The sequence below is a fragment of the Panthera tigris genome, chromosome C2 (genome assembly GCF_018350195.1).
Source record: "Panthera tigris isolate Pti1 chromosome C2, P.tigris_Pti1_mat1.1, whole genome shotgun sequence".
NCBI lineage: Eukaryota > Metazoa > Chordata > Mammalia > Carnivora > Felidae > Panthera > Panthera tigris.
The window spans coordinates 17973333-17995034 of NC_056668.1; the positions used below are offsets into that span (position 1 = coordinate 17973333).

The 21702-nt window shown below is 40.3% G+C and overlaps 1 protein-coding gene across 1 annotated transcript in view; it reads left to right on the forward strand.

Moving 5' to 3' along the window:
- Window positions 1-1263: 1263 nt before the first annotated feature.
- CYYR1 (cysteine and tyrosine rich 1) overlaps window positions 1264-21702 on the forward strand; it is a 104918-nt gene continuing 84479 nt past the window's right edge. The window contains exons 1-2 of the mRNA XM_007075034.2: window positions 1264-1656; window positions 6952-7054. Coding sequence (XP_007075096.1) covers window positions 1584-1656; window positions 6952-7054 — 176 coding nt within the window. The 5' untranslated portion in view covers window positions 1264-1583. The remainder of the gene's footprint in view (window positions 1657-6951; window positions 7055-21702) is intronic.

The window sequence follows — 21702 nt, forward strand, 5'->3', positions numbered from 1 at the left end:
ACATTTAACCGACTGAGCCACCCAGGTGCCCCTTCCTTATTGATTTTGAAGCTCCTTACATATTAAGGAGATCAGGACTTTACCTATCCTATGCATTGTAAATATTTTTCCCAGTTAAATGTGTGGCTTGTCATATACAGACAGTTTTATTTCTTATGGAGTCAAATTGGTCAATTTGTTTCTTTTATGACTTCTGCGATCATATAATGCTTAGAAAAGCTTTCCATAATCATTTACATGTCATCTTTCCATTTTTTATCCAATATTTTTATAATTGTATCTTCAAGTCTAAATACTTGATTCGTATGCTACTGTTTGATGAAAGGAGATAAGAATCCACAGATGCTTACTTAAGGCCCCAGCACTATTCACTGAGTAACCCATCATTTCCTCTTCTGCTTTAAAAGTATCTTTTTTAAAACTATAAATTTAATTTCTATGCATATGTATCTCTATTTTTGGATTCTCCAGTCTGTTCCATTAAGCCTATCTATTCTAGTGTTAATGAAAACTGTTTCAATCATTGTGATGTTATAATATGGTTATTTTCTGTTGAGGCTTATCCCATTCATCACTCTTTTGAATTTCTTTAATAAATAAAGAGAATTATCTTTATTCATTTACTCATGCTTTTTTTTTTCTTTCATGCCTAAAACAGAACTTTCTAATCGATTCTAATTTGCATGAAAGAAAATGATTGAGTCTCTGTAACTCTCTTTAAGAGCTGTAGAGTTGACTCTGTCTGATTTTCCACATGCACAAGCATATCATTTGCCAGTGGTAATTTTTGCTTCCAATTTTTATAACTTTTTTCTTTCTCTTGCCTAATTGCATAGGCCAGTAACTCCAGAACAGCATCAACTAATAGCGATGACAGTGTACATTCTTGTTGTGTTTTCCACTTTACTAACAATGCTTTAGGTGTTTAACAAATAAACATTTTATCAGCTCTCAGCAGAGAAGCTACACACTGCCTCTGACTTTCCAATTCTTCTGGGCTTTCCTTAGTGGCTTCCTTTGTCCAGAACCTTCAACCCTGAGACTGCCCTACCTTTGTTGAAAGGTGAAAAGTTAGATTCTTCTTCACCTATTGCCTCCAAAGGAAAAATTGGAGCGCAGGGCTGGAATTCAAAAGAGCAGCTGCCAGAGCACCGGGTTGGAAGAAGTTCCCTCTTGCTCCAGGACTCAAGCCACAGAAGGAAGAACCCGAGGGTGGGGAGGAGTCGGGGCCACCCCCGCCCCCAGCCCCACGTCGGTGCCACCCGCGGAGATGAAATGTGAGCCCGGGTGGCCCAGGACGCCGGAGTGGCTGCCTCGCCTGCCGCCTGAGCGCCGCGGGCAGAGACAAAGAGACCTCGGCCCCAGCGCAGCCCCGCGCGCCCCGGCCGGGCTCCCCTCGAAGACGCTCAGGGCAATGGCCCGGTCCCCGCGCGACCCTCCTCTCGGGAGCGCTGCCCTCTCCCTCTGACCGCGCTCCGGCTCCTCCGCGGCCCGGGCTCTCCCTTCTCCCCCCCATCAGCCCTCTCTCCAGTCTGTGCGTCTGTCCGTCTGTCCTGGCGCGCAACCTCCGGCCACCGGCTTGGATGGACGCGCTGAGGCTGCCCGGGGGTCCAGGAATCTTGCTTCCGAAGCTGGTCCTGCTCTTTGTCTACGCAGGTCAGTGGCCTGGGGCGGCGGGAGAGGGGAACGAGACTTGGGACTGAGCTCGGGTCGCCCTCTGGCCACGCGGGTTGGGCGGGAGGCACGGGGACCCTGGTGGGAGAGCCGAGACGGGGTGGTCCCCGCCGGGCAGCCAGGGAAGCCGGCGTGCTGCGACCCTCGGCTCGACCTCCCTCGAGGTTTTGTTTTGTTTTGCTCCTTTTCTTTAACTTTCCCTTTCCCCTTTCCTCCTCCCTTCTCTCTCTGCAAGCAATTTAAAACTCCCAGTCCAATTTAAAAATCCCAAACGCGCATTTAGAGGATTTCACTCTCTGGATAGCGTTCCATTGATCCTGTCCACGACTCAGGAATCTGGGGGTTGAGGGCAGAGACTGAGGGGTGGGAGAAAAGCATTTTTTTAAAAAGTACCCAAGATTTAGAGGTATTTGCTGAAGTTTTAACATGAACTAATGTGGTGACTTTTCCATTTCAAGGTAGTCTATCTCCTCTCCTTGCTACCCCCACATTCTGAGTATTTCGAAATATAAAGCCTTAGACCATCGGGTTTCTTGTTTTGTTTTTTTCACTTTAGAAGTTGATTCTCAAGTGTGGTAGTCTGGATAATTGGATGCTTTGAGTTCAAATAGGAGGTTTTCGGGAGGCGTAAATTCACCCAGAGTCTAATCCTGTTTTCATCGATTTCGTGAAGCACTGTTTATAGGTGAAAGGAATTTCATTTCCCTCCTCCTAATTATTCTTCCTGATAATTGCTAATAATTGATGGAGCAAAGCGGTTTTCTTGTTTCATGATTGATATGGAACTCAAAATGGCTTTTCACTGGTTATTCATGTATAAAGTTAATTACACATGTGGTTTTGCATTTGCTTCCTATTCACAAAAGAAGCTGAAAGCAAAGTTCTTTGTAAAATGTTTTCATGTCTCTAGCTTCCTAGGACAAAAAAAAAAAAAAATCACAGGCTTACCTGTGACCTTGCAATAGTAAATTTATGTAGCACTGTGATTTATTTCTTGATACTTAACGAAGATTGCGACTGACATGAAGAGGTTCTTCAACATTATTGAACGTGAACGTCAAGAGAATTGAACTTCTCATTCAACCTTGCCAGAAATGACTCCCCAAACTTCTATAGAAATTTTCAATTGATACACTAAAATGTGAATTAGTAGCCGTCTATAAGTTATTTAAAAGATATTTTATTGCAAGGAAAACGCTGACTTTCAAATGCAAAAATTCATCAAAGTAGGAAAAGACCTTCCTACTTAATGAGGAGAAACTGCATTGTAATCCGTTTGCTTATTTCTGTACCTTAAAGTGTATTCCAGAATTTGCGAAGCTAAAAGAAACAATTGCGTTATTGGTTTTATATTAAAATCTTCCCATTAGTTCATTTGAAGCAATGATTCTTTTCACCTCCTCTGTTTATCCAAAAACAAAAATAAAAATAAGAAAATAGAACAAAACCTCACTCATCTTTACTCAAGCACACCGTTGAACAACAACTGACTCCTTGTCTATTTTATTCCCTGTGGTAAACTGAAAGCTTCTAATGCACACGCTTTTCCTTCCTTTTGTCCTGTTCACCCACCCCACCCCCCACCCCCACCTCCACCCCCACCCCACCCTGTGCTTGGTGAACAATCCCCAGGGTTCAGGAAATCTGCAAAGCCTTCTGGCAACAAGTTTGGTTAGTTTAGAAAGTTTTGCTGCATTCATTTCTTCTCTTCTTAGGCATACCCCCCTCAAAAGCTACAGAATAACTACAAGCCAATAATACTAAATTAACTTACTATCTTTGATAAGGAATATTTAGCCAATGTGTTCTTTGGTGTTAACTCCCGAACTCTTTGCTTCAGAAATCCCTTTATGCTTGCCTTATTTATTTACCCAATATTCACTGAGTGAGGCATTTTGAGTGTTATATAGGACAGAGGCCTTGCTCTGAGTTTCATCTGGGAGATAAAGGAGGCCTATTATAATGTATAAAAGGCTGTGTCATAAGCGAATTACAGTCATGTGCCAGAACTGTTCACAGGAGGGAACCTCATCGCTGGCTTAGGAGAGTAAGCTCCAGGAAGATGATGTCTGTTTTGTTCAGCATGATATTCAGATTCTGGCAAAATACCTGGCCCATAAGAAGAACCCAATAAGTAATCTCTCAGAGAAATTGAACTTAAGGAGGAATTTAGGGACTAGATAGGGAAGCCTTGGACATAAGGAAATGGAGGAGGATATAATGTGAACAAAGGCAAAAACCATGAGATATATATTTGTAATGATACAGAATTCATTTTGGTTGCAACTAAGACATGTGGCTGGAAGTGAGGACTGGGGGATGATGAGGAAACAATGCCGATCTAACAGTTGAGACACCCTGTTAAATAAATTTCCAGCTTTAATGGGACAAAAACCTATGCAGATGCACCGCCTATAACCTGAATTATTTTCCCCCAAAGCAGATGCACTAAATTCATGCTCCCTTTGATAAGGAGGTACGGGCGAAGTTTCTGTGCCTAAAGCATCACGTTTTGCTGTGGAACCACCTTCGGAAAGAGACCCGATGACATTTATGCCGTTATCCAACTCCCACCGCAGGCAACAAAGACAGGATTTGGCCAAGGTTTTACCTTCCCAGCCTCAGCCAGTGACTGCTGTCCCCTCCCTTTCCTTCCTCCCTTATCCTCAGCTGTAGCTTACAAGAGCCATTTCTGAGCATGTGCTTTGCAACCAGATGTCGCTTTTCCTGTGCCACGAATTCCTTGAGGTGGGGGTGAGGGTTGGAGAACCTTCTTCCACATCATGCCTTTGATTCAAGTCACTGCAGAAAGCTTGAACTGGCTACTTTTCAAGAATATTCACTCGAACATTAGAGGTAATATCAATTATCTTCTGAAACAATTGGAATGTTCCATTCCTTACAAGTGAGAAAATGCTCTGGTGCCTTCCAAATCCAATTTTCACAGAATTGCTCTCCACTAAACTGGAGAGAGCAACTAACATAGAAGATTTGACGTGTGGTCAAAACCTCAGTTTGAGAATGTTGCGATTGTGAATCTGTTTGCCATACTGTTACATCTGCCCTTGTCAGTTGTTTAATTCTGGGAAGTAGACAGGAGTGCTAGAAAGTGCCATCAAAATAAGGAACAACTTGTGACACGATCCTGATGTTTGCTGCAGGTATAATCCAGCTCCTTGGCTACAAGATGTTGGGCTTGGTTTCCTGTAACATTGGTTCAAAATATTTTGATAACACCACGTCCTTATAATAGTAGTAACTGGAATACAATAATAGTAATTGAACCTTTGATATTCATGGAGAGTTTAATAAGATGTCACTATCAAGGGCATCATTCCGAAGGCACCCCATGAAGCTACCTACATATGGGTTGTCCTGCTCACACAGAAAAAATGGGGACATCGGCTCTTCTGCTCTCCGAATGGCTTTAAAGAACATGCAGCAAAACATCCCTGTTAAGCCTCTTGAGACAACTAACTAATCTAAATGTTTGAATTAACTAAACAGCACTAAAAATGAGAGCTATAGAAGTTCATAGGGAAACATGAGAAGATAAATAGCCTTAAAAAGTGTGATGCACTCTGCAAAGAGCATACCCTGTCAGTAGGTCATTAGATTGTGCTTCTGTCTTCAAAATTTAGCAGTGGTTTTCAGTAGAGTTACTGAATCTTACAAAGTAATTATTTCTTCCTCTCCTTTCTTCTTACCTCATCTCAGAAGAAAACATTAAGGTTTATTAATTTATGGGGTAGAAGTAAAATGGAGGGGGAAAAAAGGTGAACGTTTTCACGTGTTCTGCAAAGGCCATGCATTATTGAAAAAGATCAATGAACTTTGCTACTTTCTGATATTCATTTGTCAAGAATCATCCTGTCAAGGAGGTGATTTAAAAACAAAATCTAGGGGCACCTGGGTGGCTCAGTCGGTTCAGCGTCCAGCTTCGGCTCAGGTCATGATCTCACATCTTGTGGGTTCGAGCCCCGTGTCGGGCTCTGTGCTGACAGCTCAGAGCCTCGAGCCTGCTTCAGATTCTGTGTCTCCCTCTCTCTTTGCCCCTCCCACCTTGTCCTCTCTCTCTCTCTCTCTCTCTCTCTCAAAAATAAATATACATTAATTTTTTTTTTAAATCTAAATTTTTCTTTCTGGATAAATCAATCACCTGGACACACAGACATAATGTAACATCTTGTACTTTTCGGTTATGGTTTGACAGGCAAGCAAAAGTGTTACATAATTTAGATAATAGTGGATATTACCTCTAGGGATTGAGTTGGAAAGGACTTCCTTTGTGATTCTTGAACATGTAACTTAAATTACCAGACTATATTTAGTGCGTTTCTAATCATGTACCTCAAACTCACATATCCATGATAATTTATACCAGTGATTGTAATTAAATAATCATCTGAACTTGTTAAACATAAATCATTTAGGTGGCACGAAGAATTTTTAAAAGCTAGGGCAATTTTTATTCAAATTTGGGGTCTAATTTTCCTTGCCAAAAACATCTGGAAGAAAAAAGACATATTGAATAAAAAAGACGGTTTTATCAGCTCCTACATGTCCTTTCTACTCAGAAAGCACCTTTTTCCCTTCCCATAGTGCTGTTTCATAACTTGTTGATTCTGAAATCTAACATTAAATAAATTCCTAATTATTCACGAGATAGTTATCTACGGAAACGCCTTCCTACAACTAACCCATTATCTTCCAGTCCAGATGAATTGACAGGATATGCAGACTCATTTGTGTTACCATATGTATGCAAACTGTCGTTATGAGGGTAAAACAAAATGTACAGAAAGAGTAACATAGAATGCATTGTCATAAAAACATACATTATCTAAAAAGTATCTCCAGTTGACAATATACACGTCAATAACACATTCCATCAAAGGACCTTAATGTGACCCTCAAGTCAAAAGACTTTATCATTTCGAAATTGTTATAAGAATTCTGTTGCAAAATTGAACGGCTGATCTGTTGGATCATTCGTTTCTCCTTCCGTTGTCCCATTCAGCACTTTCAACTACCAGTTATGGTGTTGGATGAAGGAAATTCAAAACAGAATGGTCTTTGCCTCTTCTGGATTTACGTCCAATAGGGAAGGAAGACTAGTTTAGATGCTTATTCATGTTTGAGAATTCTGAGTATGCAAAATGAATATCTAAATGCACCGAAGTGTGGTCGCTGACCGATGGAGCTATAAAATAGAATACTTTTCATGAAGCTGTGATTTCAGAACTGTAAAGGACGTGTGTGGTGTTTCTTTTGCAGAGGATTGCCTTGCTCAGTGTGGCAAAGACTGCAGATCTTACTGCTGCGATGGGGCCACGCCCTACTGTTGTTCCTACTACGCCTATATTGGGAATATCCTCTCGTGAGTACTGGTCAAGTTCGGCAATACTGACGCTCTTTCCATTCCTCAGTTACGTGTTCACAAAGTACCAAGGTACATAGGTAGGGGCAAGAAATTTTAAAAGGGGTTATTTTTTTTAAGTTTATTTATTTATTTTGAGATAGGGAGAGGAGCGGGGGTGGGGGGGCGTCCCAAGCAGGCTCCACGCTGTTACATGAAATGCTACGTGTGACCTGAGCTGAGACCACATGCAACGCTTGATCACATGAAACACTAGATGTGACCTGATCTGAAATCAAGGGTGGGACGCTCAACTGACCGAGCCACACGGGTGCCCAAAGCGTGGTTATTGACGTAAAGCCTTCACTGGAGATATTAAACACTTATCACTATCTACAGTGTTATATTATCTAACAAAATATGCAAAGTGATATGCGACATAAGCTGCTTTTGTTAGAAGAGGGTTAAGAAGTATTCTTTTACGCTTAATTTGTGTTCCATAATAACAATGTTTTTAGTCCACCACATGCATATTATTGATCATTTTTTAACATTGTCAATGATATGGTTTTGTCTGCTTTGTTGAAGGATTTGTAAGTTAGAATTTGTCATTTAATTATGGCTGGTGTATTTTGCCATGTATTTGTCTATCTCATTCAGTAGATGAGAGACATTATGAATAAAAACAGTTAAGATATGAAATGTCAATTTTCTATATAGTGTATGTCAAACAACTTCGGGAAGTAAGCTTAGAGCCCAAGAAAGTCTAAGCATCAACCCTATACAGTGGTAACCAAGTACGAACACGAGTGAAACAAACACACATAGACTGTGTTTAACATTCCTCCATAACAAATTGAGAATTAATTTTGGAGATGCCCCTGGGCAACGGGACATGGAGAAGCTGGAAGGGCCTTCAGGGTTATATGTCTGAAAGGTTTGCAATTCTTTGTTCTTCTACATGGATCTTAAAGTCAAGAAATTAGAAAATTAGGAACGTAAGACTTTTCAGAGTCAAAAATCACACGTGGCTTTCAAATAACAGCCAGGATCTAGTCTTTTAGACTAGCTCCTTAGTTTTTATTTTTCAAGTGAATATCACGATAACTCATTCTCCATTCCCTGAGGACAGAAGAGCTGGCACCACATACACTTTCTAAAATCAAAGTTGGGGCTGATAGTGGAGATCATAACTGTCTGAATAAGGCCAAAAATAATCATACTTCAGGATACTCTTGAAGTCTGACATGGCTCTAAGAATTGTCAGGTTATAATAAAGATTGATGAACGGAATTTAAGCATTCTTGAAATGCAAAATAAACTGTAAATAAAATGTTTGACATTTTCTCCCGGAAGTCTTGCTGAAAAAGGGTTTAAGTCTCCTTCTTATATTAGAGATCAGTCAGAATGATATTTACAGGATTAATCAGCTCAGAATACGCTCAATATAAATATATAAGGATGTTTCACATTTGTATGTCACTTCTCACTCTTGAAGTACTTTAAAATAGGGGCGCCTGGGTGGCTCAGTCAGTTGTGCGTCCAACTCAGGTCATGAGTTCAGTTTGTGAGTTCGAGCCCCGTGTCAGGCTTTATGCTGACAGCTCAGAGCCTGGAACCTGTTTCGGATTTTGTGTCTTCCTCTGTCTCTCTGCCCTCCCCCGTTCACGCTCTGTCTTTCTCTCTCTCTCTGGAAAATAAATAAACATTAAAAAAAAATTTGCAATTTAAAATAATTTAAAATACATAATTGCTAAATTCCAATTTCATTTTCCAGTGGATTCCACATGCCAGCTGTTGGTGTTTCAGGTAGATGTGCAGGTGGGTTCAGAAGGTGGTATAGATTTGAGGAAACAAGCTTCAGAGTGATTCCGTGATTCTCTGGTCCCCTGGCTCCTGGTCCCATCCACTAATATCCATTACTGTGTGCGTTGTGTCCTTATTTGTCACCTCACAGCTAACTGCACCCTGGGAAATACAGAGAGAAGAAAAAATTACTAAAATCAGAACTTTAAAATTTTAAATTTACAGATGCGCTTTGTATGTTTTATATTGGCATTCAGATTTACATTTTTATGGTATGCATTGTAACTCTTTAATTTTACCCTTGGTTAAAGTAAAGAGTTAGTGGAATTGATCTATTTGTCCGGGTTATTAGGGCCATGGACTGGTTATATTTGAAGAGAAGAATTGTGTTTTGAGTTGGGGGGAATATAAACACAGATGGCATTATATTTCAGGCGGTTATAACTGAATTCTGTGTTCAAAATAGAAGCCATTAAGTAAATCCTTTGGTAAACAATTCTCAGGAGAAAAAAAAAAAAAAAAGAGAAGCTTTAAAGTGTTTTCCCCCACTGAATAAAGGAGAATACATTTTCAGGATTTCCAGTAATTGTTTAAGATTTGAAAAGAGTTCTTAACTCCACCCAAAGCTTTTTTTTTTAAGTTGTGGGGGGAAAGGAGATAGAAACAAAATCATTCCAAGAATGCTTACAAAAGTTCTTTCATGCACATGTTTTCAAATATTGCTATTTTGGAACACATAAACTACCTTCTTCTCTTCCAAGTATCCAGGCACATTCTTGCTAAAATCATTTTAATTATCTTAACAGAAAGTTAAATCTTTGTCCTTATTAGAAAAGTAATAAGGAAGAAAGCTGTAAACACAATGGGATGTAATGTATCCTAAATGGCTAATTTTATAAATTGGTTATAATTTGCTTTCTATTTTTGTATGTTTTCAAAATAGAAGCTATCTTGGCTCAGCTTAAAATGAACTAAAAAGAGTGCAAAGTACAATCTGGGTCATTCTAAACTGTTCACAAATCAGTAAGGTAATGTGCAGTCAATCCTCATCGCTGAGGCCCCTCTAAAATAATCAGAGAGAAGTGTTCAGCCCTAACTCTGTTTCCTTCAACTCCCTTTTCTGTTTTACAAAAGAAACCACTAAGCTTCATTTGTAAAGAGATCCCAAGAGCTAAATTTACCTTTTAGTTGAAAAGCCTTACTTACATTACTCAGGTCCCTTGTTTTTAGACATTTTACATTCTAAATATGAGTTCATTTTGACAAATAAATTTAGATTCTACATCCCCACATTTTTTTTCTTTTTTCAGTTAGGAATTTTTTAAAGTTTATTTATTTATTTTCAGAGAGAGGGAGAGAGGGAGAACATGGGTGGGGTAGAAGCAAAGAAAATTCCAAACAAGGTCCACACTGTCAGCACAGAGCCTGACACGGGGCTTGAACTCACAAACTATGAGATCGTGACCTGAGCTGAAATCAAGAGTTGGACGCTTAACCGACTGAGCCACCCAGGCACTCCTTCAGTCAGGAATTTTTAATTTTACATGTGTCTCCTGAAAAATTTTGAAAATTCAACTTTTAAAATGGCATATCTACTTTTTAATTGGAGTATAGTTGGCATATAACATTATGTTAGTTTCAGGTGTGCAACATATTGATTCAATATTTGTACATATTGCAAAATGATCACCACAGTAAGTCTATTTTAAATAGCATATTTATTTTTGATCATTATGGTCACACATACTAAGTTCAATATAGAAAAATAGTCCCATTTTCCAGAATTTAAGAATGTTTTCACAGAAGTCAGCATATACTATGTAATCAGTTATTTACAAATACATATTGAGTGCTCATTAATTACTCTAGCAGTACTGAGCTAGGTTCTGGGATCCAAGGATGAATAAATGATATACCTTGACCTCTAGGAACTCACAATCTCATAAGAGAAGAAAGTGAAGAACATTTAATTCTGATTCAGTGAATTAATCTATCAAGTGTTATTGGAGGGCCAGGAAGAGAGAAAACAGCCAAGTCTTTGTGTGTAGTGTTTGGAAAGAAATGTTTAGGGAAAGTCTCATAAACATGAAATTGGATCAGAGCATTGAAAGATATTTATATAAATGGACAGCCAAGAAAGGGAGGTACATTCCAGAGAGAGACTGTCACTTGTGAAGGCAAAGATATAAGAATGGAACCGGTCAGTTTGAGAAAACCCATGTTATTCAATGTTGCTGTAGAAGGAAGGTTAAACTTTAAATATAACATACGAATAAGTAGGGAAGACAAAAGATAGGTCCTTACGTTCACATACTTTTAGTGGTCATGCTTAACAAAACTGAAACAAAATAATGTATTATTTTTCTTAAGATAGCTGGTTTTATATAGAAATGACATACTCTTAGGTACTACTATGACAAAGGACATGGGTGAGAAGGGTACCAAATGGACATTATTTTATTTATGCCATAAAGAAAGGATTTGGAATAAACACTTTGAGATGTTGCGCTATTTAGAACAACTTATGACAGGATACGTGACCTTGGAATTATTTCTCCCTTTTTGAGACTTTTTGTCATCATGAGGGTAATTACCTGAAGATTAAAAGCCTCACTGTGCTTGAAAATGAGAATTGGGTCAACTCAAGAAGTAAACAATTTCTCATCAAAATGATTCTCAAACATTTCATTTAGCCACTCTTCCCCGTGAAAAATAAATATCCGTGATGAATATGAAAAGGGATATTTCAATTTTTTGCTGCTGATGAAGTTTAATTGACATGCCTGAGGGAGAGGATCCAGCATAAAGACGTGGTTTGTAGAGTACTCTTTAGCATTGGAAGAATTCAAGGGGATAGAGGGTGCACTTGAGTGGCTAATTACTGTCAGTAATGGAATAAAGTAAAAACTTTACTGGACGTGAAGGGAAACTGCTATGTGAGTAAAAAAAAGTATTGTCTGGTGTCGAATAGGAGCCCAATAATGCCTAGGATGGACTTAGTGAGCCCGATAACAAGATGTAAGATTTAATCTTTTTATTCAGAAATAGATATTTGCTTTTCCAGTATGCCTCTGTAAAATACAGCTCTGTCGAGGGATTCCTCAGAGCACCATCTGGCCAACACAAAATCCCCGTGGGGAAAAAAATCAAGAGGGAGAACTAATAATGGAGATCCTGGTGGGATTAAGTTTCTTTTCTCCTCAATGGAATGTGAAAGATGTATTGCCCACAGTTTTGCAAAGACAGCTAATAAATATCACCACTGTGATTTTAGAACCATGTTACGCATGAAAGCAAAACCGAGCTAAAAGATAAAGGTTTCATATTTTCAAATGGCATTTGAAGCGTATGCTCATTAAGTAGCTGAACGTTCTGAATAAAACACGTGGGACTCTTCAAATACTGACTGGGACATAATGTATTTTGAAAGGCCCTTTGGTATTGGGAACATCATTTAAAGTAATTAAAATAAAATATTCTTAGTACTTAGATATGAAAAAAACAACTCTGAAAGGTGCTTACTGAGCAAACCAAAGTTGGTGGGGTGAGGGGGGAGGGTCTTACCTTTAGTATGACACAAAGATAAATAATTAATATAATGTTAAAACAAATATGAATTTGGCTTCAAATGTAGTAACAAATTTTGTTTGATTAAGAATAACGTCAGTGTGCCTCAGAAGACATTTCTATTTTATGGGTTACTTTATAAAGATGTTTATACAATAAACATCTAGAAATCTAAAACTCTTCTCTGTCAAATCTTACATTCTATTTCATCGTAATTGCCTCTGTAAATTAAGCTTCAATGTCAGAAACATAATTTGTGTTTAGAAAGAAATGGAGGAATTTTCTAGAACATGTTCTCAGGAATTTGTGTCTATAAATATAGAGAGAGATTCTGTGTTCTACACCAGGTTCTGGGGGATAGAGCCTTGAACCAAACATGGTTCTTGCCCTTGAATTATTTATAAGCTACTGGGGAGCATAGACCTATAAAGAGATAGTTTAATCTACTGGGGAAAGTGCAAAATGCGGTGGAATTAGGGAAGAGAAGCTTTTACTCCAGTTTGAGGGTTCTAGGAAAGCTTCTTGAAGGAGCGTAATTCTAAGATTAACCTGGAAAAGAAAAGCAATTGATAAAATGCATCGCTTACTTGGAATTAAAAGAAAAGATTTAGCAAACTAAGAATACAGAGGAAAGTCTCTTCACCTTATAAATCTCTCAAAAAAGAAAAATCTCCAAAAAACAAAAAAACCCTATGTCAAACACCAGACTTAGTGGTACGATATTATATATAACCTTTCCCTTTAAAGCCATCTGTAAGGCAAGCTGGCATCTTGGGCTTCTATTCAGCATCCTGGTCAGTGTAACTAACAAGACAAGTTAAAAAGAGGTGATAAGAATTGGATAGGGGGGAGCTAAGTTGTTATTTATTAATGGTATGATTGCCTGTACTCTTCAGACTATAAAAATGAATGAGAATTCACCAAGATTGCCGTATATAAGCTCAGCGTACAAAAATTAGTGCATCCCTCTATAGCAGCAACATTCAGACAATGTAATATGTATGTGTGTACCCAAATCTCATTTATAACATCAAAAATGATAAGATACCTACTCAGAGATCCAGTAATAGTATATGCATGGCATTTATGGGGTAATATAAATATATAAACATTTTGAGAGAAGAAAGAGAGAGCTACAGAAATGAAAAGATCTATCAAATTTTAGGTGCGAATATTGTAAGGATATCAATACTGGTATATGTCAGTTCTTCCTGAACGGTATGTAAATTCAGTGGAATTCTAATCACAACCCACAAGACCATTCTTTTTGTTGTTGCTGAGTTTGAGAGACTGAGTGTAACGTTTTCAAAGGGTAGCAAAGGGTGTAAGAAAAAAAGATATGAAGAAGAACAAAGTGAGAAGACATGCCTTGGAGACATCAAGATTTATTAGAAAGTTATAGTAAATAAATTGTGTGATATTGGTTTACAGGTAAACCAATAGAATATAGAACTTAGAAATTGACTCATATATATATTGGGCTTTGACAGATAACAGATGGCCTTACAGACCAGTGGAGGTGGGTGGGTTATTCAATAAATGGTGCATTAGCTATCCATATGGGTAAACATTAAATTCGCTCACTCCATCACACCGCACCCAGAAGTCTATTCGTTCCTATTGGATTAATTACATAAATGCAAGAAGCCAACATTTATCGCTTTTAGAAAAGGGAGAGAATGACATTATGGTATCAGGATAGGAAAGAGTTCTCAAATAAAAGGTAAAAACACAAGTACAACTACTAAAACTAAAAACCAATGAACTGTATACATTTTAAAAAAGATTTTCATCCCCATGACTTCTTTATTTTGTGACAGGCAGTTTGTATCTCTTAATCTTAACCCTTAATCCGCATGGCCAATGTGTGTGCACAAAAAAAATAGCAGCGCAGAGAAGTGGAAGGGCAATAAATGTACAGAAGATGCTCCACCCAGCGAGCCAAAGCTGGGAAATGAAATACCATCTCACACCCCTCAGGCTGGCAGTGCTGCTCAGTGTGACATGAGCCGCTGTTCAGTGAGCCGCATGAGCCAAGGTGAACGGAGCTCACATTGCTGCGGAAAGAACGTCACCTGTTATCAGCACTCGGGGAGCAATTTGACCAAGTACAGTAAAGATGAACGTGGGCATACTTTGGAGGTTAGCAATTCCTCTTCCGCGTATATTCCCTACAAATTTCCCAAAGATGCAACAAGATTTATAATACTGGCAGACGTGTTAAACTAGCAAAACATTGGAAGCAACCTCAATTTCCATCAGAAGAAAATGGATCCAGTGTATTCATACAATGGAACGGGATACAGAAATTACAGTGAATCCGTGCATGTTGGGGCACCTGGGTGGCTCATTCGGTTAAGCGTCTGACTCTTGGTTTCGGCTCAGGTTACCATCTCATGGTTTCGTGAGTTCAAGCCCTGGGTGGGGCCCTGTGCTGGCAGCACGGAGCCTTCTTGGCATTCCCTGTCTCCCTCTCTCTCTCTCTGCCTCTCCCCCGCTCATGCTGTCTCAGTCTCTCTAAAAAATAAATAAATAAGCTTAAAAAAAATCCGTGCATGTTAATGCATCACTATAGTAAATCTCAAAACTGGTAATGCTATGTGAAAAAGAGCTAACAGAAACAGACTGTGCAAAACATGATACTATTTGTGTGAAGTTAAACACATAAAATAATTCTGTGCATTACTTAGGAAACACGGGCATGTGGCAAATGTGTAAATATCTGAGGGAGCGAAGGGTATACGTGAATTTGAGGATTTCCCAGGACTGAGGGATTTCCTGGAATGCAGAATTTTCAGTGCCACAATGGAGACAGCCCTTGGCAAACTGGGACAAGTTGGTCGCCTAGACACCGTTGAGCAATGAACTCAATTCTGCTACCGTGTGGAGAGAGCCTCAGATCCCAGAGGCGAAGGCCTCCATCGTACAAGACATCCTTCCACGTCAGCCACCAGGGGCAAGTCCAGGTGGCCAGCTGTGCTTCTGACCAACCAGCTACAGATTGACGAATTTGTTGGAGTGGCCCGCAGAACCCAGAGAAACATTTTACTTGGTTATAAAAGGATCCAACTCAGGAACAGCAAGATGGAAGAGTGCAAAGGTCAAGGCCTGGGGAGAAGACTCCGAGCTTCTGTGTCCCCCTGGCAATCTGTTGTCCTCAACTCTCTGTGTGTTCACCAACCAGGAAACTCTCCAAACTCTGTCCTTTGGGGGTTTGATGGGAGCTTCATTCCAGAGGCATGACTGGACTCAGTCTCCAGCCCCACTCCCCTCCCCAGAGGTGGGTGGGTGGGACTGAAAATTTTCCATCCCTTATTACCCGGTAGGTTGCCCTGGCCACCAGCCCCCATCCTCAGGTGCTTTCCAAAAGTCACCTCTTTAACCTAACAAAAGACACCTTTAGGAAATTTCAAGCACCTGGGGAGCTCTGTGCCAGAAATAGAAGGAGGGCCAAATATAGATTTCTTATTATAAGCCTCAACCGCCCCTCGTTACCATGCAGATTCTGGTTTGGTAGCTATGGGGTGAGACCCGAAATTCTGCAATTTTCACCACCTCCGATGGGCTGTCGATGCAGCCCAGCCTCCAAGCACACTTGGGTAGAGGAGGCTGGCGTGACTTGACAACGTCCTAACCTATGGAATGAAATGGTAGAAGAGATTAGGACTGGAGGACTGCAGGCATGCGGGGGGCTAGTGGCTGGGGCTAAAAGAAAGAACAAGCCCACATTTAATTCTGGAGCTCCTGCTTTGGATGATTGGGTGGATGGTGTGCTGGAACTAATAGGAAATATTCAAGAAGGTTCCGAGAGGGGAATTAATTCCATTTTTAATATGTTGAGTGGCGGGCCAGTAGGGGAGCAGCGGTAATAGACTTTATAGCCTATGGGCTCAATTCAGTGGGTCTTCAAATGGTGAAATGGACTAATCTGAACTCCGTGGGAAGCCTGGAGCAGGCACAGATAGATTTGAGAGGACAAAGCCTAGAGGTGCTGGTTGAAAAAGGTGTAGAGAGAGGTGTATGAAAGAGAACAGCAAGCCAACCAGAGAGCCCCGGGGAGATTCGGGAATACACTGTGAGTTCTTCCCTTTCTATATTTAATCAGTCTTTTGAAAAGTGTTCTACATCTATTTCAGCCTCCCTTAGAGTGTTTTCTATCCCTTTGATATTCCTTTGCCTCTGTGTAAATCGATCTGTTCTTCACTAATCAGCCTGACTATACCTCCCGTGGTGGGGACCCTAAATGTCCTTATTTTCTCCTATGTGCTTTTTGTGTTTTATTATCTAAAATATATTAGTTTAAATTAAATTAATTAAATTAAAAATATATTAGTTTATTAATCTTCAGAATGGCCCTCATGACCGAGGTATTGTTATTTCTGTCTGTACAGATGAGGAAATTAAACTCAGAGCTGGGTAATCTCTCTAATTTTATACAGCTACCGTGTAATGAGCTGGCACTTAAAACTGTGTGTGCTTGACGTCTTACTGCCACTCCCCACTGGCTCCGGAAGATCTGAAGATTTCAAAAGGGATGAGTAGACACTGCTCGTTGCTGTAAGACCTTATGGAGACCTAAACACCGTACTTTGGGGAGAGCGCTTTTTTACCCCTAACATCTGGATTAAATTCCCTCCCTTATGCTGCCATAACATTATCCTTTCTCTACTCTGTTATTATTTATCGCTTAGCTCAGGTTCCAAAATTATCTTTCTGCCCTTCCATACTCTAGACCCTGAGAGGGTAAGAAGCCAGTGTGGCAGTTTACCATCAAAGGTAGAGGGGTGGAACCAACTGAATGATCCATAATGGGCTTTTTTGTTTTTTTTTTTTTTTTAAGTTTTTATTTATTTTTGAGAGAGAGACACAGATTGGGGGAGAGGCAGAGAGAGAGAGAGAGAGAGGGAGAGAGAGAGAATCCCAAGCAAGCCCCATGCTGACAGCAAGGAGCCCAACGTGGGGCTTGAACCCACGAAACGCAAGATCATGACCTGAGCCGAAATCAAGAGTTAGATGCTTACCTGACCGAGCCACCCAGGCGCCCCATAATGGATTGTTTAAATGCAGGTCAGTCCTTCATGTGCTCCTGAAGAACCGGATATATTGTGGGTTCTACACAAATATGTATCACCTGGATAAATACAAAACAAATTCGGAAATGTTATTGATTTCAGAGAATTGCTTTTCCTGGAGTATAAATCAGGTGTCATTAATGGAATGGTCTCCATGTAACCATGCATCAGTTTCTAGTCACACCGTTTAGGATAAATTATAATCAGATGACAGGGATCAGACTTTGAAGACCGATTTGATTATGACGATTTGACCTCTTGTCACATCTCTGGTGTAAATGTGCTCCTTCCAGGATGCCAGCCCATGATTACTAAGGGAACAGCCTCCTTGCGACTCGAGTCACCTGCATAATTTGGGGAGATAAAATGTTTTGCTGACAAAATTGAGGAGGGAAGAATTAGGCACACACGGTGCTTTTTACGGGATTATCCTGGGCGAGTTCTGGTGGGCAGCTACGGGCCAGAACCCATGTCTCCCGCCTACAAAATGTTAGGATGAACACATCCACAGCTGATGAAAATTTCAGAGGGCAGTGATAACCTCATAAAGTGTCATAGGATTCCAACTGAAAGGGCCACGGGTGAAAGCCTCGACCGTTTAACCCATAGTAACTCAGAGACAAATGGAATTTGTAGTTTCAGTATTCATTTGTAAGGAAAGAGGAAGAAGAAAGATCTGACACGTAACAAGAATGCTTTTTTTTAATGCCCCTGCACCAATCTGCCAAAAATAGAGCAAAACATGACAAATGACTCCAAACATACTCTGTATGAATTCAGGCTGTTAAAAAAGGTGGGCAGAACTATATCTCCCTGAGCTGCATTTTGCAAAAAGTAAGTGCCGCCTGTGGTTGCAAATAATCACCTGCGCAGCGTTGATACAACATTCTTTCTCTGCAGACACCAGGAATAATATAAGGTCAACCTCCAAAGTATTGTACGTGAAGAAATACTTAAATGTATCAAGTTAGTGGTGAAAACGCCACTTGACAATTGCAATCCTGAGCGATACGTATCCTTACGTTAAGCAAATAGACCTCTTTGCCCTTTGCCAGGTGGAATTCAACAGAAAACAATTCTTTGTGATTTCTCTTATTAACTGATAGTAGTCTTAGTGATAGGAACTTGTAGAAGAAAGACCAAGAATGTTTGGATTCACAAAAAAATGCATTTGAGTTTCTCTTGCTCTTATGCTCTGCAAACTTTATTCTCCTAATGTCACCGAGCCTGGGTTTATTAATTTGTAAAGAGGGAACAGTAGTAACAACTTGCCTACCTCTCAGAATTTAGCTAAAGGATATATTTGTTATTAAAAGCATTTAGAAAGGGGCGCCTGGGTGGCTTAGTGGGTTGAGCATCCGACTTTGGCTCAGGTCGTGATCTCATGGTTTGTGAGTTGGATCCTCGCATCAGTCTCTCTACTGTCAGCATAGATCCTGCTTTGGATCCTCTGTCCCCTCTGTCTCTCTGCCACTTCCCTGCTCTCTCTCTCTCTCTCTCTCAAAATAAATAAATAAACTTAAAAAAAAACATTTAGAAGAACAGTGCACATTTTCCTGTCATTAATGAAAACATCGGGCTTTGCAAATCTTTGGAGTTGAGAAGAGAGAAGCAAAGTGACTTCTCCAAGGTCATTCAGAAATCCATGACTGATCTGCAAAGTGAGTGCCACTTTGGGTGTAAGACCTCCTTGGTCCTCCAAGCCCAAACATAGGCTTCTGCCCTCAGGAAAGCACCCTCAGCCTTGAATAAAATAAACGACCTTTTTAATCAAACGTGATTACCATCTCTTAACCGCAAAATCTACTAATTAAGCACAGTGTTCTGCCGCCCAGCAATTGCTAAAAGTGTAATACAGCCCAGAAAGTCATGTGCGTACGATAGACAAACGCTCCATGTTGCCCTAGGCTGACCTATGAATCAGAGAAGCCAACTCAACACTGGGGTAAGGAAGTCCAAATAAAAATATATAAACCTGATTTATTAAAAAAGCACACAGGTAATAGCAAATATCGGGGAGGCAATGATTTGTTTTACTAAACTATTCCTTATAGGGTTCCAATTAATTCCCCTTTCAAAATTTATTTTATTCACAACTTTTCAGAAATGTATATTGTACATAAGCCTGGTTCATCTCTGTGGATGACATGTCAGTAATTAATACACAAAAAACGTGTTCTACCTGCTGACCACTTAGGGGCACGTGGGTGGCTCAGTTGGTTGAGTGTCCGACTTCGGTTCAGGTCATGATCTCTCAGTTTGTGGGTTTGAGCCCGGCGTCGGGCTCTGTGCTGACATCTTCGAGCCTGGAGCCTGCTTGAGATTCTGTGTGTGTGTCTGTGTGTGTCTCTCTCTCTACCCCTCCCCAGCTTGTTCACTCTCCCTCTCTCTGTCTCTCAAAAATAGATAGACATTAACAGCTGACCATTTCAACAGTGATCACAGTACTCTATAGATCTGAGTGTGCCTTTGCATGTAAAAGCTTAGAAATGCCCTGATTAGGCTTTTTAAAAAGTGTCTTAATCAGCAGTAAGTTAGTGCGTAAAAGACAAAAATTAAAAAGGCAATGACTTGCCTCTGATGATATTGTACATAACCTACATTTGCCACATCGCCAGATTGAAAATATTTTAGGTGGTAACGAGTAAATGCCAGATGGTATGCTGAGTAAAAAGCCATTGATCATGGCAAGGATCAGCTGAGGTCTATCAGTCCTAAAATGAATTCCTGTTTACTCAGTTTGTTGGCTTGAAACAGCCAGCTTATTGCACATGCTATATATTTCGTTTCGCGTTTGTGGTACAATCGTTTCGTCTCACTACCTTTCATGGCAAGGATTGGCTCCAGTTCTGGGGGAGACACAGAAAGTGCGCTCCACTCTCTGCCTCCCGCTGAATGCAGCTATAGAATTGGGGTGGGATGCAGGAAAAGCCCTTTCAGGTGTATGGAAAGTAAACAGTAGCAAACAGATTGGGGAACAAGACCAGAATTCAAAGTACTGCCTAACTAGCCATGAGTTTACCAGTTGTTTTTTCCCCCTCTGTTTACTCCACTCTGGACTAAACGTAGCCCAAAACACAGAAGTAGCTTACACGGACAGTCAAGTAGATACAGCAGAATCTCTCCAGCTAAGTAACCGAGGACTCCGCGTGCCGGAAGACCGCGGGGGAAAATACCCCGATATTTTTTCTTTGCTCTGCTCTCTTGCGTAGCTCCCAAGTGATCCTTTGGTTGCTGCAGCAGGGCCAGGGGTAATGGCAGCAGCAGGAGCCTAACATTCCAAGAAAGGGGAATCTTCCTTTCTGATCAGAGTGATGTTATACCAGGACGATGGGGCAAATCCCCACTGCTTTTCTTCTGTCTTTGTCCTCCTGGGGTCCACCCTGGCTATGAGCCCATTTGTAGAAACGCGCAGAGAGCAAAGTAAATAAAGCCCATTTTTTTTTACCAGAGAACTGCAAGTGTTGTCCCAGGGAACCAGAAAGTACCGGTGAGATCTTTGTGCTCGCTTTGGCTGCACACGTACTAAAACGGAAATGAGCAAGGCCCTGAGTGAGGATGGCATGCAAATTTGTGCAGCGTTTTATTTTTTTTTTTTTAATGCATGGATCCAACCCTAAATGGTATCCACAGCACTTGAGAGCTGAACACAGACAGGCTAGGCAACTAGCAACTAGATCCAAACCTGACTGCAAAGGCTCTGGAAATGGAACTCACATTAAAACCACAACCAACAGTCTGACTGAAGCTTGTGGTCTGAATTGAAACTGGTTGGTCGCCTGCTGAAACAAAAATCTCAGAATTCTCCATACATGTCACACCAAAATCCTCATAGCATAAGACTCAAAGTCCAGGATATAATTCAGAAGCACCCAGCATACAAACAAACAATCAAACAAACAAGGAATCTTAACTCGAAAGGCAAACAGTCATCAAGCAACAGACATGTTGGAATTCTCTGACAGAGCCTCTAAAGCAGCTATGGTGAATAGGACCCAAAAAGTAAGGACAAACACTACTTGAAATTCATGAGAAGACTGAAACAGAAAAAAGAAGGAAATAGGAAACCTGAGGAACCAAATGGTAATTTCAGAACAAAAAAAATTCAGGAGCTAAGGTTTAAAAGATTGACCGCATGGGCTCAGTAGCAGAGTAAAGCATACGTGAACTTGGGGACAGAGTAGTAGAAATTACTCAATCTGAGCAACAGAGAGAAAGAATATT